This window comes from Strongylocentrotus purpuratus, unplaced genomic scaffold (genome assembly GCF_000002235.5).
Source record: "Strongylocentrotus purpuratus isolate Spur 01 unplaced genomic scaffold, Spur_5.0 spur5_scaffold_9, whole genome shotgun sequence".
NCBI lineage: Eukaryota > Metazoa > Echinodermata > Echinoidea > Camarodonta > Strongylocentrotidae > Strongylocentrotus > Strongylocentrotus purpuratus.
This window is the reverse complement of record NW_022145615.1, coordinates 11,930,388-11,946,499: the sequence shown is the minus strand read 5'-3', so window position 1 is coordinate 11,946,499 and position 16,112 is coordinate 11,930,388. Positions and strand designations below refer to the sequence as shown.

Genomic DNA, 16,112 nt, shown 5'->3' with positions numbered 1-16,112 from the left:
TTAGACTTTACATATATTCCACTTTAAGAACATGAAATCTCCTCGATAATAGAAAATATGAATGATTTGAATCAACATTTTATGCCTTTTGAAATAACTTTTACATAATATTTTCAAAGATGCTAACGGCTTTCCATGATTATTAAGTCCAACTTAGAGATACATGGGCGTAAATCTGTAATTGATACCTATTGTTCAGGGGGGATGATCTATTCATTCATCCCCCCCCTGAACAATACGTATTACGTAAGGATTTACGCCCATGTAGAGATAAGTTCAACTTAGGTGTAACACATTGCGCATTGAAATTTCTACGGTTTTTAACATTTCAAGACTGTCCGCCGAGGTTAGAGAGCCAGCCTGATTTGAGACTGGAGCTGAGACGGGACGAGAGGGACGCGGGAGAGGAGCGAGACTTGTGAAGGATGGCTTCCATCGGGGATGACCTGTCCAAGGATGACTTCTAGAGAGTGAGAAAGAGGGAAAGAGAGAGAGAGAGAGAATAAGAGAGAGAGAGAGGAAGAGAATTGGAGAGAGAGAGAGAGAGAGAGAGAGAGAGACAAAGAGAAAGGGAGAGAGGGGGAGAGGGAGAAAGAGAGAGAGAAACAAATCTACATCAATGCCATGTATCTGAAAACAAGGTTAGATCATTTGATATAGTTATGTGCTTTTATCTACAAAACAGTTAAGTAAAATATGTGACCAGACACCCCAAAACTACCCAAAATTCACAAGTGAATTTCAGTTAAAGCTCAATGAAGGTGTATTCAGTAAGGAAGGTAAAATTTGTATTTTTAGCATTTCCCCTTTCCTCTAAATTTGGAAGCATAAACCTATCTAAAAGTGGTTTTATGGCAGGGTTTGTAGATCTATGACCCCGTTCTCATTCACTTCGTTGGAGCGGTCTAACTAAGACCCGTTCCTCAGGAGCAGTTCTTAGGTGAGTGAGAACGGTCAAAGTGGTCCAGGAAGTGGACTTCTGGACCGCTCCAGAAGACCACCTTGGGAGGTGGTCTTATTAAGAGCGGTTTGGACCGCTCTAACGTGCAATGTGAACGGAAGCGTACTTTGACCGGAAGTGAGCTAGTGACGTTCCGTGCGAAACATGTAGTACGGTACATACGGTTTGTATTCCGCGCGCAAAAAAATTGACCTGCTGAGCTGCCATAGCAACAAGACCACTTTGACTCGTGGAGCGGTTTGAGCCATAAAAAACTGCTCGGAGTGTGAACGCTCGCAAACCGTTCCTCAAAACCCGTTCCTCTGAAGCGGTCTAACTAAGACCACTTTCAAAGTGAGTGAGAACGGGGTCTATGTTTTTTGTCTTCTGATGTTGGATTTGTTGTTTATTCCTATATATTTGTATTCTATGTTCATTTAACTTTCCATTGATATAAGGCTGTGTGTTCATCGGATAGGCTCTTTGAACATGGGGGTGTTTCACAAAGATCTTAAATTGAACTTATCTCTAAGTGGGACTTAACAACTATAAAAAGCCAATAGCATGATCTATGAAAAATATTTTGTACAAGTTATTTTAAAAGGCATAAAATGTTGATTCAAACCATTCAAATTTTCTATCATCAAGAAAATTTCAAGTTCTTGATGTGGAATTAATAAAAAGTCTAAAATACTTGAATTTTCGCATTTGAATATATCTTTTTAAAGGCTAGAAATGGCTCTCCATAAGTCCAACTTAAGAGTTAAGTTCGACTTAGGATCTTTGTGAAACACCCCCCTGGAGACATTACGTACCTGCAGTTGCTTCTGTCTGTGTATGGCAGGTTGGAGCGTGAGCTTGCTCCCCAGTGTGGTCGTCGTGCTCAGAGGGAGAAGGCTGAATCGAACCTGCTTGGCGGTCAGAGGCAAGACGTTATGCTGCTCCTGGTAGCCAGCGCTGGATGACCGATGGCCGGAGAACATGTGACGGTCGGGACTGGTCAAGAAACCCAGCAGAAGCTGTAGGAGTGGGCATCAACAAAAAAAGATCAACATTAGGTATCTACTTTTTGTGGTCGAATTTAAGTAAAACTCTCACCAGTCTACTTCTCTGATTTGTCTGCCTTCCTCTAGAGTAGTTTGCTATCAAGGTTGAGTTTACCTTTAATGCGGGACTGCACTACTTGCAGCTACTTGCTCTCTTATATATTCAACAATGCCTAAGCGGTGCCCGTTGATCGTGTGATCCCCCATGGTTCCCTTTTTCTTATGTTTATTGAGAGCTGATTTGATGAGATAACCACCTGCCAGTGACCCTGCAGGGTCAGTCTAATCCCCCTGGCCAAACTAGTACACACAGGCTTTAATGGTCACTTGAAACACCATGAATTAACCTCTAAAAAAACCTAGAAAATGCCAAGCTTAAGACAACTCTGGCTGAAGTCCATCAAATATACATGGTACACAAAAAATGTAATATACACAGATTAAAAACAAAACACATTAATAATATAATTGGTGGATTTTACAGAAAGAATCAAGTAAAGACTTACTGAGCATCTATGGACATGTCTGTTGAGGTTGGAGGTCATATGAGGTGTAAATACATCCAGGTCAAAGGGGTCAATGAACCCTTCTAGTATGTCGACCAGTCTTTGTAGCTGGTCGTTAAACCGAGAGTTGTCCTGGAAAACGAGAGAAAAAGAGTGTTTATTAATACTACACACACTATTTAAAACATTTATGTGTTCCCCCTGAAAAGTGGGGCTAATAGCTCAATGACACAATGGTTTTGTCAATCACAAGGATTAACATTCAGTTGTATGACCAACAGGCCTCATGTGATGCTCTGCATTTTCCCCAAATCGCCCCTTTGGAAAGTCATTACCTTACATTTCCCTCAACCGAAGACTCTCTGAGAGACTGGTTGGTTATTTTTACACGGGTTTGCTGTGTGCGAGACTTGTAAACCCATCAATGGTACCTCCACCAAGTCTGGTGTCAGCGAATTATGACTTACTGCACATAGAAACTGACGACCATCTCCCTTCAATGTGTTTACACCTGTACTATAAATTTGAACATTATAGGACTACCTGTAGGTATATATTTCTCCCAGAAACAGAAACAGGTAGAGGAATTCTTAATTTTGTCAAGTTTAGTCAATTTCATGTGATGCGTTTTAGGAAGAGAGTCAACAAAAAATATCAGCTGTGGCACTGTTATAAACCCTAGGAACTAAGAGGATTTAATCAGAATTTGTGGTGGGTAAGGTCTAAATATCTTATCCAGGGTCAGATCTTATTGGTCATATCAGTCACTTTTTAGTAAAAAATGACCATTTGTATTGATTTTTGTCCAAAATCGGGTCCAATTTTCAGTCAGAGTCAATTGATGGGTTGGATCACATCCATTCACATCCAAATTCAATATTTAAATATGTGCTGATTCCTGAAAAATCAATCTCATTTGATTAATTCGGTCATTTCGCTCTGTGGCTAGTTTTTTGTTGCACTCAATAGTTGAAAGATGTCGATCTACAAGGTGGAGGCGCTGTTAATTGTGAATCCACACTATTCAGGAGTGTAATAGGTGAGAGTTTCTAGAGGATGATATAAAAGTTGATGTAGTTACCTTTTTATCATCCCCTCTGCCAGACATCACGCTACCGATGAACCTCACATCAAACAGAAGCTGAAGAGACCGAGGTTGGGTCAGCTTAGAATGACCTTCGCCTTTGACCTTTGACCTTTCATCAATAGCAGACTGGTATGCCCTGAGAAGCCCGGTGCTGGTAGTATTCACAAGCTGGGATACGACACTCCTGGGTTAAAACACAAAAGAGGACCATTTCAAATCTCACTGGGTCCATTTTTTTTTACAGACTATTCTTTCACAAAATAAGCAGACCAAGCATTTGATCTTTATACTGCAATGAATAAAGGTGGGAGTCTCCTGCATTTTTCAATTTTGAAATGATTTGTCATCTATGTTTTTTTTCTTCAAAGGTATAATTATTTAATTATATATGTCATTCAACTTTTGTAAATAGAGTATATGTATCTAGTTTGTATATTACCTTCTATTATGTGGAAATATGCAAAAATAAAAGACAAATAAGCAAAAAGATGTCAATAAATCCTGCCTTACCTTGAGAGAGCATGGCCTCCTATTCTGTTGATTTCCTCACACAAGCCATACAGCAATGATTGCACATACCAGGAAGACTGGAGAAGGAAAACAGGAAAATATAAACGGGTAAAAGTAAAAGCTCTTAAAAGGCTTGTTCAGATATGGCTCGGTAAACCAAGGCAAAAAAAAGATGCTACATTTTTGTTTTGGGTTTTCTGTTGTACGCAGAAAACCTCAATTTTGTATTCTTTTATCAATATTCAACTTCGAACACATTTGTTTTGAAAATCCTTGTAGAAATGTGTCTTAAATGACATCCTCTTTCACATTATGATACAATTTAGGTGAAATTTTGCCATCAAATTTTTGGGGCCCCCAACACTTTAGAGGGGCTTTAAAATGTTGTATAAAGGCACTGTAAGGGTCTACTACAATTTGTATACGTTATTAATGTTTGCTTACCAGTGATACATGAATATCAAGGCTCACATGAATAATTATAATAATCTAAAAACCAATAACAGCAATGAAACATGTTAAAAATATAGCAATTAGTAAAAGCTAAAAACAACACAAAAGAAATCTGAGGCAGAGTCGTAGCTTACTTGAACCGGAAGACGAATCTTGGATGAAACTTTCTTCCCTTCTTCTGTCTCTTCCTCAATATCAATAGAGTCCCATGCCTAGAGATGGAAGGGAAGAAGAATAGAATATTTTCTCTGAACTTAGGTGAGATATTCTAAGCTCAAATGCCTGCAACTCAGCGAGATATTAATGAAATATAATACTGTAGATCATAGATATAATTTAATCTATAATCTTTCTGGCAGCTTTGGTTGCCAGCTGCTTGCGGGGAGCCTTCCCTCCTGTAGATTTGCGAGTGTAAGAATTCCAAAACTTCAAAATCATGCCAAATTTTGTAATAAATTTCAGAATCATATTTTAGAGATAACATATTTTACAATCATAATTCACATCAAACAAATATTTATGGTCATATTCAAAATTTACTTTTAAATTTTTCAACTTAGGATTTAACCAGTTTTCATATATTTTAACCAATAACTATCTTTTTTTATTAGTAGATGTTCCAGTTATTACCCACTAAATTTAACGTACTATTGATAAAATAAAATAAGATGAGTTCATAATTTGCCAACTTCTTCTTCTTCTTCTTGTTCAATCTTGATGTAAATAGTCCCAATCCAGTGTCGGATGCATTGCATTACACAGGGGGTCAGTGCATTCAACATTCGCCGACAATATTATATTTTTCACATGAAAGAGACCAATAGTGCCATCAATAATACAGTATAAGGCTAGTGAAAATTGTAATGACAAACAACTGCATTTGATATGGTTACCTTTTTCCTTCTGAATGAAAGTTCTATTAAGTTTCTTGTGGCTTTGTTTATTTGTTTTTCTCTATATTTTATAGTTAATTTTTGTGTCATTGGGTGACTTGGAAAACCTTACTAAGGCTCCTAACATGAATTCATCAATATGACTTACTGTGGCATTTTTTAGCATGGCTGAAGGCGATGTATCACTCAGATTGAGGTTGAATTCTGCCAGCAGCTCGGAACTTGTAAACTCGCTCCAAATTCTGTCAAAGTAACCAAAACATGATGGGAAATAGACTTAAAATTCATTTGCTTCAAAAATAAGAAATAACAACAACATTAGAGTAGAATCAAAAGACAGATCTTTCATTCAAAGGGAGTGTTTTAACCTTTGAAAACTCTGTTTAAACTGGGCACAAGACCAGTATAAAACAGTTTGACAAAAATATATTAGAGAATTGGTCGAGGTCGAATTCGAGCTAAAGCATGATCAGTCTTGATTACCCATGACCATTCAGCTAGATGTCTACGTTTGCCAATATATATCCCGTAGGGAAAAAAATCTGAACTTGGAAGTAAGCAGCATGCCAATTTGATTTAACAATTTATAGTTGAGCAGGATTCTTGCCGGATCATAATAAAATTGTTGATCATATCAAACATGAATAATGAATAATAATAATATTGACTATTTAGGTGCACTAAACTAAACAAAAAGTGCCATAGCGCTTACAAAATCACAGAATGTGAGGAGAAACATAAAACTCGTAAAATAAATAGTTCTGAAAACAATGTTTTGGCCGACCTTGCAGCCCTCCTTCCATGGCCCACCAATTGAGAAGCCGCTGCTTTAGATAACATTGCACAATATTGGTATAAAAGCAACTACCGTCACATACTTTACCTCTTTTTTACAACCTACATTTTTTAAAAGTAAACGATATTTATGTTTATCAATGTGCAATTTTTATGTATCTATGCTTTAAAAAACTTTTACCAAATACTATTTTACAATATTTTCAACTTAAAGTTGATACTCTAAGCAAATAAATGTCCTTTAATTTGTTACCTACGGCAAGTATATGTTATTTTTAAGTTTTTCAATTACTTAGTATATCACAAAAAAATTCTGTCTACTCGAAATCCTCAATTGAAATGTCTAAAATATCCGCCTCTCTTTGCATAGAAAATCAGTCACGGCGCTGGTCTACTATTTATGACCTCACGTCCGGGAGAGAGTATATTCACGTACCCGGATGTTCCATAGCAAACATGTGCAGAGTGATACGATTTTCTGCATATTTTTGTTTCAAAGGCTGAAAAGTCTAATAAATCATAATTCTATGTACAATTCTTTACCTTCCCCTAGTACTTCATAGTATTAATATCAATTCCCCTTTTAAAAATTATGACATATACATGCCAACGATGTGCTATTAGTGGATATTTTCACCATGTAATTTTTGTTTTGGTGTTGAAATCGGCCCAGGCACGTAGTGAACAGTAGCTGTCTACCCATGCACAGTTCATTACCATACACTACAGCGATCTCCCGATGGTTTCTTCTTCCTTTTTCCCATGTCTTTCGCCTTCCTTGGCGCTGAACATCCTTCATCTACCAATTCTGACACCGGTAGTCAGGAGCAAGTCTTTGTTAGTTGTTTTTCTTAGCTGGCAACGTCGCTTTCATTCTCTTGCAATTGCCGATAAACATATAACTAGCGCACGTACGTTCCATCACAAGCAAGCAGCGCCTAGAGCAGCGGCTTGGTCTTACCTCCCGATTCTGCTCGCTTCACGAACGTTTATGCAAGAGCCGCATCACTCGCCAAAATATTATAGAGGAAGCGCGCTTGCATGATCTCGTTCAAGTTTGATATTTTACAACATAAAATGTTTAACTGGTACTGTATCCTTTTTTGAGGCAGTCACACACATCTATGATAAGTACTATCATAGTTCTAGACCTGTTCGTTTTACAAAACTGCTCATGTACATCTGATGACAATATAATGCATCCGCCTATTCATAAGTGCACGATTTAACTTTAATTCCTAAGCAGTAAACTCGTCTTAAATCTCTACCAAATAGGTGAATATGAGGATATAAAAAGAAATCAGCGACTGGAAAATGTTGCTTCATTATTCTTCATTCAAATGAAAACAGAAAATCCATCAAATATACTCCTTAACAACAACAAATCTAAGCTCTGACAGGATAGCATTTACGTAGGGATATCACTGCCATTCACTCTCACTGAGCCCATGACTCCCGTTCGTGACGTCACGGATAGAGGCCCGACTCTACGTGCACTTCCGGGTTTCAGACTTAGATATTTTGGTAGAGTTTACTCGAATAAATTCATTATTCTAAACTTGTTTTGTCGGGTGGACACCATTTGGTGTTATTATGGGGGTTAAAAGCTTTCTATTTATGTAATTATCTCAGTATTTGGGATTGTCTTAGAGTATCAACTTTAATAAGAATATTCATGGCCACCAGACCAGGATTTTAAATAATTTTCATATTCCAGGAGTAAGGACACTAGTTTCCCAAAATACAATTTTTTTCAGGGGTCCAAAAATTTGGAATGACATACCCATAGATATTCGACTGAGTCCATCACTAAATAGTTTTAAAAGAAAATTTAAACTGTACCTGTTAAGACAATACTCAATAGTGCAATAACCTATATTCTTAATGTTCATCAGACAGAAAAGTGTGTGTTGGTGTGTATGGGAGAGAGTGTATGTGTGAATGCAATTCCCCCCCCCCTTTTTTTTCCCTTCCTTTTTATAACAAATACAAAATATAAATAATGTACTTAGTTTTTTATACAATTACTGGAGACAGACTTTTACATAAGGCCCGGCCTTCCTGTCTAGTCTCCAAATACTTTCATTAATGTACATGTTTAAAAATGTTTTTTCCCTTATCCATCATGTCTTCTCCACTTGTGTTATCCTCATGTTATATATTGATACATGTATTTTATTCTAACTTTTATATGTTTGCTTTCCTTGTATATTTTTAATGAAAGTATTGAATAAAGTGAACTTGAACTTGAACTTGAACAGCATTTCTTTACCTGTATGACTCCTGGCAGAGAATATGGAACCTTGTTTTGAGCTTACTCCATTCATCATCTGAACGCTGTAGAAAATAAACGAATATAGAATACAAAGTGTAACGAAACTCATTATTTTTGCAATCCATGGCTTAGCAGGACTAACAAGTCTGTCGACACGTACAGAAGAAGAAGAAGAAGCTTAAGGAGATTATCAATTACTGACCAGACTTTAACCCTTTCAGGACAGGATTTGTCTTTAAGGGCTAAATTTATCACATAATGTTCCTCAAATTGGCAACAATTTATTTTTATTTAGTGCTACATTGTTTAATAAAATGCAATGTCTCTGAATGTCTCAATATTCATTGGCAAGAAAGTGGAAAAACTGCCAACTTTGATAGAAAAACAATGATTTTAAATCTCTCAATGTGTTGCTAATTTAAGGATTTTAAAGTTTTTTTTGCCTTTTTTAAAATTCCTGGAATTGGCGTGATTTGTCGCGCAGTCAGTGTGGGCAGTCATTTACGCTCTGGCATATTTTTTAGGCCTCTGAAGAAAAAATTAATGAGTCAAACCACAAAATCCAAGAATCAAAGGAAATGTTGACAATGTATGTAAAGCATGGCAAGAAAAAAACAAATTTTTCCCCCTCTCCGTTCTAAATTGTTTTGTATCCACAAGTAACTGAGATATCTCTTTCCTAAATGTATATGAGGGTTCACATACCTAATGGAAAATATTACTACTAATAAAATGATATATCTTGAGCACAGTCAAGAAAGAAGGTTACTAAGGAGAAAATGGATATTTCATATTTTTTTTGCACAGATCAAATTGATAGTGGTTTCGATATAATGATCACAATCACAGAACTAAATTGTAATCTTGAGATCCCAAATTGTGTTCCTCACTCTCAAATATTTGTAACTTGCTTGTACGATAGGGTTCTCAATATGTTTCTAGAGTTTGCTGCTTTCACACAAAGTAACTTGCAATAAAGGTTTGATATCATAAAACCACATTCTACTTACTGCAGTCTTGCTTTCTCGTTTCCCTGTGATCTTTGACCTCAGTCTAAAATCAGAAATTTTATTGAAAGTACAACGATTATCAAATATGAAGTATGGAAATACAACAATCTTTGTACTATTAAAGTAGGGGCAGATTGAAAAAAACTCATGCATTATGAATGACCGACATGGATACACTTATTATTTGTTTTAATTAAATTAATTTTATTTTCTTCCTGGTATTTAACCAGAGTTACAAAATAATTACAACATAATCATGATAACAAACAAATTATACATTGAATACATCATCAACATAGAATACTTAAATTGTAATACTAACATAAAATAATTGTGAAGAAGGATTGCCACATAAGCTAAGTTTGAAGGCGTGGTAATCCTTATTTCAACTTTCAATTAATCTGACACAATTTACCATGAACAATGTGGAAATCAACATTAAAAGCAGCTATTATTCTGAACTTTAATCAACTTAATCATTGCCTCAATACTTCATACAGGCCTCTATTTTACTACCTCCGATTAAAAAAAGGCCAATTTCCGACTATCTCACCTCAGTGGGTCCCCTTTGCTGTCCTTCTTCTCTGTGATAAGAACAGCCTGCTGAAGATGTGGTGATAGTTCGGTCAACGCTGAGCAAAGACGGCCCAGAAACACCACCCTGTGTATAAAATACAACGATGGGGAAAAAAATGACGTTTAATGCATAGATACGAAAACATGTGATAAACATCCACTCTTCCAACTCTTTTAACTCCTTTCCAAAGAATGATGGAAGGGATTTACTTGTATGTGTACCTGTTAATGATGACTGATGATTGGTCCTCCAGCTTTTCTTCTTGGGCTGTTTTCAGCTTTAGCTTACAATCAGACAGCTCTTCCTTTATATGGTCAGCCAATCTGAATAGTAAAGAAGAGGATATTCATATTCATATTCATATTTATTTCATTTCCAACAGAAAGGTAAACAAAGATATTACATTTGATTTCATACATAATTCATTTTTTCAAGAAACTATACAAATAAACTTTGCACATAATAAAATTATTACAAGAATTTCTTAATTTTTGAGGAAATGAGGGGGATCCACTAAAAAGCAGTGCTTGTAGGTTGTGGATCCCCCATACATAACACGTAAAACACAGAAAGAAAACGACTAGAAAGTAGAATGGGATTCTAATAATAATAATAATAGTTCGTTCTTATACGGCGCTTTTCAGGACCGCATGCCCTCTCAAAGCGCTTTACAGATATATATTATCATGGAATGGAACAGTGAGTTTTTAGCAAAATTTGGTATGTTTTTCATTTACTTTTATCAAACCAATGCAGATACCTTACTGCCACAATATGCCCACTTTGGGTAGGCTGTTTAAACATGAAGTAAAATATAAAGAGTGACTACTTTCTTTGGGGCCAATTAAATTTGCAGAGTTTTCACCGACTTGAGTGATTTTTCTCAGTTTCCCTGATTTTCCCTTGGATGAAAATAGGGGAAAGAAAATTCTAGGTTTTTCTTGATTTTCAGGTCATCAGGGAGCATTTTTAATCATTTTTATAAAAAAGCAGTTAGCATTCAAACACATGATTGCACGCTTTTCTCACCTACTGACACACTTGGTACACGCTATCTGCAAGAAGCTGTGAAGGTTGACGGTGTCTGCAAACTTATCAAACGGTTCTTGACTTGACTTGGAAGCGGACTTCTGTTTGTCACTAGGCTGTTTGTCCGTCTGTCTGTCTGTGTAGCTAGAGAGGTCCTCCAGAAGACTCTTGAGTCTCACATCAATGAAAGAACAGATGCTGCGAGAGGGGGAAAAAACGACAGAAAAACAGGTGATTTTTACATCTCCTTCACGGAACGTCTTTGCAGAAACTGTGGTAATAACAGGAAGATTGACCTTCATTTATCAATAAAAAGAGATAATTATTGGTCAAAATATATGTATAATGTAAACCAGGTGGATTTTGGCTTTAGAAATACTTGAAGTGCTAAAAAATACGATGCCAGAAGGATATACAAAATTCCTTCTAGAACAGAAGTTTCCCAGTACATGCAAAAATTTCAAACTTTGTATTAAAAGTCTTCTTTAGTTCAATGGTGCCTACAGGTAACTTGTATCATGAAAAATTGTAAGAGAATAATATTTGAAGGTTTCAAGCAATTTAAATTATTAATTAGAGTGTTGAAAGGAGGTATTTTTACCTCTTTCATCTCTTTTTAAATCCAATGAGAATTTAGCACTTAAGCATGTAGGAAAAAGTACATTACCCTTGCAAATATACATATACCTGCATCAAGGACATCCCTGCTGTCAGCCCCTCCCCTCCAGGCCATGGGGCTAGGCAGGTCAGAGGACATCTCCTCCTTACAACAAGGAACCTATCAAACGGTTCTTGACTTGACTTGGAAGCAAGAAAGGTGATATGAAAGACCTACCTCTGTGTCTTTGGAGTGAATGCCCTAGCCTTCATATACAGACTGCCTGCATCCAGCACATCCCTACTGCCAGCCCCTCCTCTCCAGGCCATGGGGCTCGGCAGGTCCGAAGACATCTCCTTCCAGGTGTGGGCGGCAACATCCAGGTCGGCCGGAGAGCTTTCCATGTCGTGGGAGGCCTGGATGACCAGCTGGTGGCTGTTGGTCAGTGTCTGGTCTAGAGCATCTTGCAGAATGGCCTGAGAAAAAAAAAATTAAAGAGTTGTAACTTGTTATGATATTGTAGACTTTTGATAAAATGGTGTTACAACTGACTAAAGTGTTTCAGGTTCAACAAGTAATTTCTACTCCCGTACATGGACATTTTCTTTCTTCATTCTAACCTATACCAATACTCTTTTTTTTTCTCTCTCTCCAATAGTTTAAAAGTAATGCACCATAAATCAAAGGAAAAGGACTTCTAGACTTTAGTTAGGAGAAATGTAAGATACCGGTAATGACTTTCCAAAGGGACGATTAAACAGAAGGCTAATCCTACTGGTTGACAACACCTGTAACTGGGTCAACACTTGAATGGTTTCGTATTCCCCATGAGAGCAAACTACTATACATTTTTAACCAACAGTTACAAACATCACCATGAAGACTATAACTGCTCAGAATTCCAAATGAATGAATTTCATAGAACCAATGAAGAGACCTCCATCCAAAAGAGTAGTCTCCCTCCACGAATCTCACAACCAGCCACATATTTTTGCCAAAAAGGATGTGTATAAATACTCCTTTTTCTCGAGTACTGGACGAGCGTGGAATGCTCTCGATCAGCAGTCTGTTTTAGCCCCATCTGTTGAGAACTTTAGGAGCACGCTTTAGCATGTACGGCCTGCCATACAAGTTAGCGACGTGCGGAATATCGCCCTGCTGACTTCAATTTCAGAAGATTTCAGAAGATTCATAAAAGGGACAGGTACAAATGCTATTATTTTACCTGCATTCTCGAGAGAAAGAGAGGTCTGACAAACTCTCCCCACAGACATAGACTCCTTCCCAGGACTCTCTTTGTGATGTTCCTCAGTGCTGGCACATCATCATCCTGCAGAAAAAAACCAGGATGAAGAAATTGATATAATGCCTTCAAGATGAAACACAGATATTCTTGGTAATGACTCTATGAGCTCAATAGGATCTATACAACTTATTTTGTCACGGTACTGAACTTTTTGGGAATCAATTTTGCTTTAGAATGCAACTACATAACAGCAGTGGGTGCAAAATATCCATTCAATATTGTTTAAATATTGCCTTCAGAGGTTTATAAGGCACAATACTACAACCTTAATTTGCAAAAAAGCAGAAATATATCCCCAAATGTTCAATGTTGAAGTGCATTTGCGATATCTATCCAGGCCGGATCGATATGATAATTTACCAAATATATCAGTTAGTAGACGGTTTCCCTGCAAAATTTGTATCATCACGTATTAGTCAAAACATATTCTTTCACATGATTGGTAAAAAGAGCTTCCATTTCATTTTTTGAGAGGGGGTCCTTTCCAAAACTGGTCTTTACCTTTAAGTGTAGATTTTACTGCATCTATTATGATCAACCTACCTCTTGCAAGAGATCCCAGACAGCATCCCTGATGCTGGTCAGCCCACGGATAGAGGTCACGTAGTTCAAGAGTTTGCTGATCCCATCATGAACATCGCTTATGCACGTCTCCACCCACTGAGAGACGCACTCCTGAAGGTAGGGAGCAGCGATGGGGTCGGTGGAGGAGCGCAGTGTTGGGTGAAAATCTGATGGAAACAAGATTTAACTAGTTGAGGTAGGGAGAGGGGAGGGGAAGGGAGTATTTAGTTTAGAAACGTCAGACCTCTAAGAGAGTTTAGAGACACAGAGAAGTGGTCTTTTCGGGTGTTTACCCAATTAAGGCATTATCCATCACCAGGGTAAAGCTTCAGTTTTATGACCAAACAGGTTTTATGTAATGCTCTGTCTTTTTCCCATATGGTAAGTCTTTATCTGACGTTTGCATCAACCGAAGGCTCTTCCAAAGAGGAGAGGGGTATTTCTTAATTGGCCTGTGGGTTTGCTGTGTGCAGACTTGTACACCCACTCATGATATGTCCATCGAGTTTGGTGTCAGCGAACAATGGCCTTCTGCACATGGAAACTGACGACCCGACCCCTTTAATTGACTAATATCATCTACAATGCCAAAAGCACAAGAGAACATAATACATTATTTTCTCTGTTGTAGGTGAGCATTGTAGTCTAACTGATGCAATATTTACATAGTATTTGATACTCTACATTATAAAATGTTATATATAAGAATTATACAATCTAAATGCCCTGTCAAAATCACTTTTTACAAACTTCATAACTTTGATCTCCACTAAAATGTACCTGTAACAAATACAAATGTTACAGCCAAAAGTGAGCATCATTATCATTATTATCCTTTACCATACCTGTGATGTTTGCAGGCAGGTGCTTACTGAATGTCCCCACAGCCAGCTCATCTGCAAGAACAGTCTTACCATCTGAATAAAAAATATTTAAAAAAAAACATGAAGGACAGGATGAAGAAAGACCAAATGAAGATATTGACAAGTAGAATGGAAAAGGAAAAGAAAAGTAAGGCACTAATGTCCTTTGGCAAGACATTAATCTACATTTGCCTCTCTGGCTCTCTCCACCCAGGTGTTAAATGGGTACCGGTAGGAAGGACTTTCAAATAGCAAATGTGCCCATCCATGCGTAAAAGTTCAAACTTGATGATGGTAGAGTAGGAATTTTTCTTTAATTTGGTACATATTTCATCATTTTTTATTGATGGTTCTCTTAAAACAAAATTAACAATAAAGAGTGTCCATATTATTTGTTTTTGCTGAGTGTAGATTCAGCTCAAATTTATTTATTTCTATACAGGTTCAACAATACCTTAATCACCATTCTTTAAAATAATTATGTAATAATCATCACATTCACAATGGAAAAGCTGTAATTTAATTTCAAGAGGGTTTTAGAGTATTGTGTGTGTGTGTGTAATTGGGTTTTTACAGATGTGTATCAATCAGATGTGATTATTTACGTCTAGGAACCGACCTTTAACGTCACCACCCGAAAGACTCTTATATTTACCTGATGATGATGTAGCTTCTGTCAAGACTTTCTGAAGCAAGTTTCCTTCCTCATCTGGATAGATAGTAAGAAATGAAAAAAATACATGTTTATTTACATACCCATACAAATCATTTGGACTTCCATGACCCACAAATCAAACAAGAAGCAAAAACACACTAGAAATGCTTTCAAATCAGACCCCCAAAAAAGCATGAGAAAACTAATGTAGGACCAGGAAAAAACAATATCTTGTAGAACAAACTTTCCCACATGAATGTTCTAAAATTTGTCAATCATGGGTTGAATTAAGTTCCCTAACCCTTTCGCAACAATGATTCCACATTTTGTAATTTAGTTCAATAACTGTTGATTCAGAGCCCTAACAAGTATACCAGATGCAGAAATTTCTGCACAGAATGCAATCACTTTTGTTGCAAGACCATATTTCATTTGACGCTAAAAATTTTGAAAAGGAAGATAAGCTTTAAAATCCTTAAATTAGCAACTCATTGAGAGGTTAAAAATTGTTAGTTTTCTTTATCCAAATTAATCATTAAAAAAAAAAATGCTGACGTATACACTAGACAACACGTCTAGCTTACCATTATTCTCATCTCCTTCTTGATGATAGAAGATGGCATGTATCTGTCTGAGTGTGAGGTTGATCAGATTGGTCACACCACACACCTGCTTCTTCACGCTGGCATCTGCAGTTAGGGTACATGAAAAGAGAGGGTTTGATGTTGGCTAAAAGAATTTCTACAATCATCACAAACAAGTTTACTACCAGAATACCATAACAATGATAATATTTGGTACATGAATAGATATGGTTTGATGATTTGTTTTTACCTGACTGCTATAAAGGTAGCTTAAATAGGAAAATATAGCCATTATGCATTTTAACAATTCTACATAGAACATCTACAGTCATCACAAAGAAGTCTACTATCAGATTATAATAACAATGATAATAATTGACTTAAAGGTAAAGACCAGTATTGGAAACGCCCCAATTTCAAA

At 36.8% G+C, this 16,112-nt stretch overlaps 1 protein-coding gene across 1 annotated transcript in view; it reads right to left on the bottom strand.

Moving 5' to 3' along the window:
* Positions 1 to 205: 205 nt before the first annotated feature.
* Positions 206 to 16,112, bottom strand: part of LOC590969 (conserved oligomeric Golgi complex subunit 1) — a 22,332-nt gene continuing 6,425 nt past the window's right edge. Inside the window, exons 11-28 of the mRNA XM_030977116.1 lie at positions 15,692 to 15,796; positions 15,108 to 15,161; positions 14,435 to 14,506; positions 13,569 to 13,756; positions 12,945 to 13,049; positions 11,957 to 12,195; positions 11,122 to 11,319; positions 10,314 to 10,415; positions 10,069 to 10,176; positions 9,516 to 9,558; positions 8,503 to 8,567; positions 5,584 to 5,677; positions 4,677 to 4,754; positions 4,090 to 4,166; positions 3,574 to 3,763; positions 2,493 to 2,624; positions 1,756 to 1,959; positions 206 to 463 (exon numbers count right to left, since the gene is read on the bottom strand). Of these exons, the coding sequence (XP_030832976.1) occupies positions 329 to 463; positions 1,756 to 1,959; positions 2,493 to 2,624; positions 3,574 to 3,763; positions 4,090 to 4,166; positions 4,677 to 4,754; positions 5,584 to 5,677; positions 8,503 to 8,567; positions 9,516 to 9,558; positions 10,069 to 10,176; positions 10,314 to 10,415; positions 11,122 to 11,319; positions 11,957 to 12,195; positions 12,945 to 13,049; positions 13,569 to 13,756; positions 14,435 to 14,506; positions 15,108 to 15,161; positions 15,692 to 15,796 (2,189 nt within the window). The 3' untranslated portion in view covers positions 206 to 328. The remainder of the gene's footprint in view (positions 464 to 1,755; positions 1,960 to 2,492; positions 2,625 to 3,573; positions 3,764 to 4,089; positions 4,167 to 4,676; positions 4,755 to 5,583; positions 5,678 to 8,502; positions 8,568 to 9,515; positions 9,559 to 10,068; positions 10,177 to 10,313; positions 10,416 to 11,121; positions 11,320 to 11,956; positions 12,196 to 12,944; positions 13,050 to 13,568; positions 13,757 to 14,434; positions 14,507 to 15,107; positions 15,162 to 15,691; positions 15,797 to 16,112) is intronic.